The sequence below is a fragment of the Cladosporium halotolerans genome (assembly GCF_011745625.1).
Source record: "Cladosporium halotolerans strain TM138-S3 chromosome Unknown Sca83, whole genome shotgun sequence".
In the NCBI taxonomy this organism is placed as follows: Eukaryota; Fungi; Ascomycota; class Dothideomycetes; order Cladosporiales; family Cladosporiaceae; genus Cladosporium; species Cladosporium halotolerans.
Window position 1 is genome coordinate 13,855 of NW_027191534.1, and position 6,932 is coordinate 20,786.

Here is a 6,932-nt window from a genome sequence, read left to right on the forward strand (position 1 = left end):
CTTTTGAAGCCTACCGAGGAGAAAGCCTTTCTCGTCCATGTTGTACATTTTCTCGGGCAGTATGTTGTATTCATCCAGTTTCTCGCCCAGAATTACCAATTATTGCTCATAGCTAGCTCTTGAATCAGCCGTGTGGCGTGACAGGTCGATGGCGTTGAGAAGCCTAGCTTCAAGCTCGTCCTTGTGCCTGGCGACGAAACGCGACGACCAGTTCTTTGAAGGCTTCGTGCCACATAGTTTCGAGGCAATGTTCGCGACAATTCTAGGGGTTGGTGGTCAGCATCGTTGGCAGAGCTTCTTGATGTGCTTTACGAGCTCTTTCTCTTGTACGTTACTCAATAACCTCTTAGATTCGTGATATTGAGCCAAATCTGTGGTCATTAGACGGAAGCGCCTGCTAAGCGTTGACCTATCCACACCATGGGTTCTTCTATCTTAGATATATTTGGCGATTCGCATGAATCCAGCTCCGCAAGCGCCGCGTCCATGACAGCAAAGTTCGTGGAGATATCGCGTGGTAAACAGAGCGTGTCGTGTTCGCGTGGCGCGTGCATGCAGTGTGTCTGTGCACGCAGTGGGGAAAGCTTCTATATTTCAGAAGGTTAGCCGAGCTTGCTTTCATCCGCTGTGTGGCAGCTACCTCACTACCTACATTTTTACGAAGACCACTACCACACCGCCACCAATAATGCCTCCAAATCAACGCCGTACGAGGCTATCACAGCAAGAGAAGCTCGTTGCTGTCATGTTATATTGCAAAAGGGGCTGGAAGCAAGATGAGTTGGCAGCAGAGTTTAGGGTTACTAAAGGCGCAATATCTCAGATTGTTAAAGAAGCGATGACCTCTACAAACGATCACTCCATCACTGGCCTTCTACTAGCTCCCTATCTGCGGCCAACAGTAAGCATTACACGCCATGAAGAATCATCGAGGAGAAACGGAGGCACTTGTAAGCGCAGGGTTTTGATGCATGACGTCACCTATGGCCTAATGCCGTATGGAGGTGGATCGATGCTTGCAACGGTCGATATCGGAGGCGACGCTCGGTAAGTCGAGTGTGGTGTGAGTCCAGAGACAAGCAGCCTGTTTCTTATCATCGTTATGACGTTTTTCCCGGTATACTGACTCTACTACAACAACAGTCATAATTACCATGGCAGTCGGAGACTTTACGCTCGAAGGGAAAATCGCCGTCGTGACAGGCGGCGGCTCAGGTGATTGCCACTTCCCGAAGAGGCAAAAGTGTTCAAGACTGATCAGTCCCAGGGATCAACTCGTCTTTCGCCAAGTTGGCTTTAGCATCTAAGGCCAGAGTTCTCATCGCGGATATCAAGCTGCTCCAAGATGCCCAAAATCTTCTCCGCAGCCCTGAAACAGCTGGCAAAATTGCATACGCCAAATGCGACGTTTGCAAATGGGACCAGCTAGAGCGGCTGCCTTCAGAGGTTGAGGCCGCCTTCGGCCAAGGGGCTGTGGCAGATGTCTGGGTCGCAGGCGCTGGTGTCTCCGAGCCTAGCCTCAGCTCTTTCTTCCTAGATCAAGAAGACAACGGCTATCTGGCTATGCGGATCAATGCTGAACATCCCATTAAACTCACCAGGATAGCGATGCGGTCATTGTTGAAGGCGAACAAGCCTGGTATCGTCCTCATTGTGGCTTCCGGAGCGGGCGCGACTGGCTTCTATGGCTCCCCGTTGTACTGCGCGACCAAGCACGCTGTTGTTGGCTTCACCAAGTCCATGGCGCAGGCCGACAAGGACGAGAATGTCAAGATTGTAAGCATATGCCCCGGCATTATGTCGAATCCGTTGTGGCAAGGGTCAGACGCCAAAGATGTGGCGAATCAATACTCATACAGCGACGACATGGCGATCACGGCTGAAGAGGTGGCGAGGGCGATGAAGGATTTGATCGAGAAGGGGAAGTTCACGGGCGGCAGCTTGCTTGAGATCTCGAAGGTTAAAGGCAGTGGCTTGTTGGAGAGTAGTGAAGCATCGATAGCCACGGGTCCGGAAACCCAGGCATGGGTTAACCAGTGTTATGCGCCAGTAAGAGAGATCTTTAAGAAAGAGAGGAGAGCAGGATAGGATGAATAGCGGACGTCACTGTTGCCACTTTTGACGCTGAACGCGCTTTCCCTTCACCAATCAACCTGCACGTCTGCTTCTGCTTCTGCTTTTGCCCCTCAACACCGACCATCCAACACGTGGTCGCTCCACTTCAAGTGTCCCCGACACTGCAAGTCACCGAAAATGCTTAACAGCACGCCTGAGCACACCCTAACTGCCATCATGACAGACCCCTACCTCCAACACATCTCTCTCACCACGGAAGTCAACGAAGGCGGGACGAAAGTGTCGTGGAGAGGACAGCACGACCGGGCAAAGCGTCTGCAGCTGCTGTTGGGCAGTCGAGTGCGGGCCATTACTGGTATGTTGTCGTCTGCAACAATCTCCGTCTTGTTGGCGGCGGCGAGCGTGCCTCGCGTGATCGTTCTTCTTGACCACAGCCAGACGCGGTACGCCTTGCGAGTACTGTCAGCACCGGAGGATCATCAACATACCGGCTGCTGCGCATTGCCAAAGCCTATGACCAGCAGCTCCGAGTTGTCACGGAAACAATAGCTTCGGCAATAACGAAAGTATCGCTGTCTTTCGACCTGTGGACACCTGGCACCAGTGTCGCACTCTTTGGTATTGTGGCTCAGTTTATCGATTCCGGGGGCAAGCCGACAAGCATGCTGTTGAGTTTGCCAAGGCAGCAGGGTAAACATACGGGCACAAGCATAGCGAATAATGTGGCGGGTGTTATCGCCGAGTACGGTCCGGGATGCTCTTTGGGCTTCTTCATCCCGGACAACACCAACAACAACGCAACCTGCTCATCGGCACTCGCAGATGAGTTTCACTTCAGTGCAAAAGCCAGGTGGATCCGCTGCCCAGCCCACATTCTAAACCTCGTCGCCCAAATCGATTCTCTTCGGTCACGACGCAAACGCACTCGAACTTGAGCTTCTCGGTACAAGACGAAGAGTTGCGGCACATGGACGTCTGGCGGCGGAAAGGGCCATGCGGCAAATTGCACAACATTGTCAAGTACATCAGGAGGTCCCCACAACGGATATAGCAATTTGAGAATATCTAGCGTCGCTTGGTCGCTCCGACACGACTGGTCGGTAAGGCTGAGGTTTACAAACTGGTGGAAGACAACTACACGGGGTGGACTCGATGGACGACTGTATCGAGAGAGCGCTGTATTTGCAACCAGCTCTGGACCAGTTCGTCGAGAAAGAGGTAGACAATTGGCACGTGGCACGCCGCCGCAAGCAGAAAGCTCCACGCCTTCGATTGTTGACGTCCGTCTTACGATGGACGATTGGGAGGTTCTGAAGGCATATGATGAGATTCTGCAACCAATCAAGAAATCAACGAAAGTCCTGCAAGGACAAATTGGTGGGCGCTTCGGAGCTATCTGGCAAGTCTTGCCTCAGTTCGAGATATTACTGACCCGTCTCGAGGAACAACGTCAGCGTCATCTGTCACTTCGGGGCCAGTAATCAGCCTCACAGCCGCCACAGCCGTTACAGCCCTCGCAGCCGTTACAGCCCTCGCAGCTGCGGACTTGTTCCCAACACCGCACCATACATCAGCAGAAGAACACACAGCAAAGCTACGAGAACAGCACAGGTGATATACAAGACACCGCGTGCGAGGGTGTGGATTACATCGCTGCTGAGCAGCATTCTAGCTTAAATATTAATGCCGGCTGGCAGAAGCTCAACGATTACTACAAGCGCCTTAACGACAATGTGGTGTATGTCGCTGCGGTGTTCCTACACCCGCGGATGAAGTGGCGTTATTTCAAGTCCAAGTGGAGTTGACCGTGAGGATTGGCTAAGTACTTGGAAGGCGGAACGGGACAAGTATTGGCGTCAAAAGTACAAACACAAGGCGGCCTCGTCACCAGCAACTTCATCGGGGATTGATGGCGATACAGGAAGCAAGAGCGTCAAACATGCCGCAGACGAGAGGTCTGATGGCGAGGATACGGGACTTGACCAGCTCGAGCAATACCTTAGCGAGCAGCCGGATCGAACGTATCGCTCCGCAGACTCTCCGATCAAATACTGGCTAGCTAGACGGAAGATCTGGCCGCAGCTCGCCGCAATGGCACTTGACATAGAACTAGCGGGCGCTTAAATGCGGAGCTATGTTGTTGCATCTGCAAGGCGCATGTCTTGCGGACCACAACAACCGAGGCAGCTTCTCACTGGCTCGCTAAGGAGTACGTGCAGAGGTATTGACCCTCAAAGGAATCGACTCCAATTTTGGCTCTGAAAATGATGAGTGGTGGTATCGCCATACCGGCTGCGCTGACGCACTCGATCGCGGTTATCCACTCTTGCCGGCCGTGCACAACCTTCCAACTTGACTTGTCTCTTATATTGGCTAGTGCTCTAGATGACTGGCTTGTTCCTACCGCAAATCCTGACTCGTCCAAGTTGTACCGTCGTTCGGGAGGGTATTGGTGCTGCAACTGGAGCTCCGTCAACGTCTCGAACCATGGCTTTACAGCTTCGGCCGTGGCTGCTTTGTGCCTTGCACTATCGATTTGGCGTGTCCATATACCTCGAATCTCAGGGTGGCGTGCACGGAATCGATGCAGCCACTTGCCGCCTATGGGCCGCGAGTTGAGCGAGGCCTGAGTCGGATTCTTCGAGAGCTGCATCCGGCAACGGCGAATCTCTTCGGCCCTCTCAAGAGCCAACGCCGGCGATGCGGGAAAGCCAGTACTTGTCAGCCTGGCCAATCAACGTACAAGTGTCTTCGCTTCGGGGCTCGTAAGGATCTGAGCATTTTCGTGGCCTTGAGAGCGAGAAGTGTCCGGAGGTGCGATACTGCAATATCGTCCAGGGGACATCTTTTGCTAATGCACACGCGCGAATGGACTTGTATCTACCTGATTTATATTCCAAGACAGCTTCTTGCATCATAGTTCCAGTGTACGTGTCCATATCGCGCAAAGTCGCGTTCGTCGTTGGTCTACACGTCGATGAACTGGATCAATCAGATGATGATGATGATGATGATGATGATGATGATGATGATGATGATTATTCTCATTCAGGCTATGCACGGAGACCGTATGAGCCGTCCCTAATCGCTGCCTAACACTACAACGAACAACGCCTTGACACTCATGACCCGAGAGATTAGCCAACACCTCACCCGACCCTCATGTCCGAAGAACGAGACACCCTGCCAGTCTGGTAAAGAAAACGGATGGAAGCTTTGACGACCTTCAGATCCGGCTTCCAACTTTCGCGTGGGCCGTCCACGAACTTGCCCGTCCTAACGTCCTTACGTCCACTCCATCCTCCCAACAAGTACGAATCGTCCCCCCACCTGTCTCCTGCTGCTTCCCGCAGCGCTTTGCGGGCTTCAGCATACAGATCGCAGCGCAGGGGCACGTGTAGCACTGTCTCATCGCCACGTCCGCACTCGCACGCCGGACTGTCTGCGAGCTTCTTCCTGGACAAACAGGCGTTCAGGACGCAGCGCCCCGTCGGAGCCTGCACCAAGATGGACGTCCCGTCGGACGACAACGTACCATAGAGAAGGAGCGTACCATAGAGATGGAGCGTGTGCTTGGCCGACCAGGCTTTGTCCCCCTACACGTGTAGTACTTCACGCAGACATCTTCCTCGTTCGCATGCAGACCCTTGGCCCGCTCTGCATTGACCAAGCGCAGCACTCCCGACAGCTCGCACACCCTCTCGGCCGGGGCGGCTGTAGGTTCGCTGCCATTGTCGATAGCTGACCTTGCAGCCTGTTTTGCCTCAGCGACACCACGAATACCTTTGTCGGCAGGAACGAGAAAGATTGTCACTCGATGACCGACTCCCTCCATTCCGAGGACGGCATCTGCAATCTTGCGTACAACTTCCCTCCCGCATCCCACCTTGTGCCCCTTCTCGATGGCTGATATCGCTTCTCTTCTTGTTGATGCCACGTAGACGTGTGCTGTCTTGCGTAGCGTGTCCCTTGCGTGTTCGGGAGCGTATAGTATGGCAGCCAGATCAGCGCTGACAAGTGAGCACGTCGAAGTCTCAGCGATCGCTTGTTCCTTGACCGTGCCAGTCGCCATCCGATACTTGATGATCGCTGCCGCACCGACCCGCCCATTCTGGATCTCTGCGGCTGCGTAATACAGGTAGGCACCCCGGAAGCGAAGAGAGCGACACAGCTGTACCGCTTCGTTGGGCTTGATGTACAGCACCGATCGCTCCAGGGTCTGCCATGGCGGCACCACCCACGAAGGTCGCTCGCTGATGCGCAAGCGCTTCTCCGGCTCCATTTGTGTTTCGTACCTCTCATAGACTGCCCTCGCGCCCTTGGTAGCAGCTGAGTCTGTAGCTTGCACGTGTTTTCTGCCGCGCTTGGCCCTAACACCCATGCGTTGTAGTCGTCGATGAAGCCAATGGAGCCCCCGCTCTTGTCGATGGGGCCCTGTACAAGGTTCGCGTTGTAATAAACATACAGTATCGGAGAGAGCGGCGATCCCTGAGAGATGCCTGCGTGCTCGATGTCCTGTACAGAAGACTCGTAGTCACCTACCACGACTGAGGCCTTCCGCCCGTTACAGAAGCTTTCGATCCTTGCCACCAGGTCGCCCGGTATCCTTCTTTCACGTAGCCGTTTGGCAAGCACCGAAGGGTGCACGCCGTTGAAGGCGCCTTGCACGCCGGACGACACGAGTGATAAAATCTTCTGGACCCGCCAGGCTTCGTGTATCTTCTCAACCAGCAAGTTGAGCGCCTGCTCTGCCGATCTGCTTGGCCGTCGACCAAAGTGGTTCTCCGGTAGCAGCCTGTACGTCTCGGCCAGGTATGACAGTCTTCTTGCAACGACTGCCTCGAGCCCTTTGCTGA

At 54.0% G+C, this 6,932-nt stretch overlaps 1 protein-coding gene across 1 annotated transcript; it reads left to right on the plus strand.

The window, feature by feature from the left end:
• Positions 1 to 678: 678 nt before the first annotated feature.
• Positions 679 to 2,129, plus strand: WHR41_09386 (uncharacterized protein). The gene is made up of 3 exons (XM_069377989.1): positions 679 to 1,047; positions 1,144 to 1,215; positions 1,268 to 2,129. The coding sequence occupies exons 1-3, from the start codon at positions 999 to 1,001 to the stop codon at positions 2,086 to 2,088; spliced, it is 942 nt and encodes a 313-aa protein (XP_069225102.1). The 5' UTR covers positions 679 to 998; the 3' UTR covers positions 2,089 to 2,129.
• Positions 2,130 to 6,932: the final 4,803 nt, after the last annotated feature.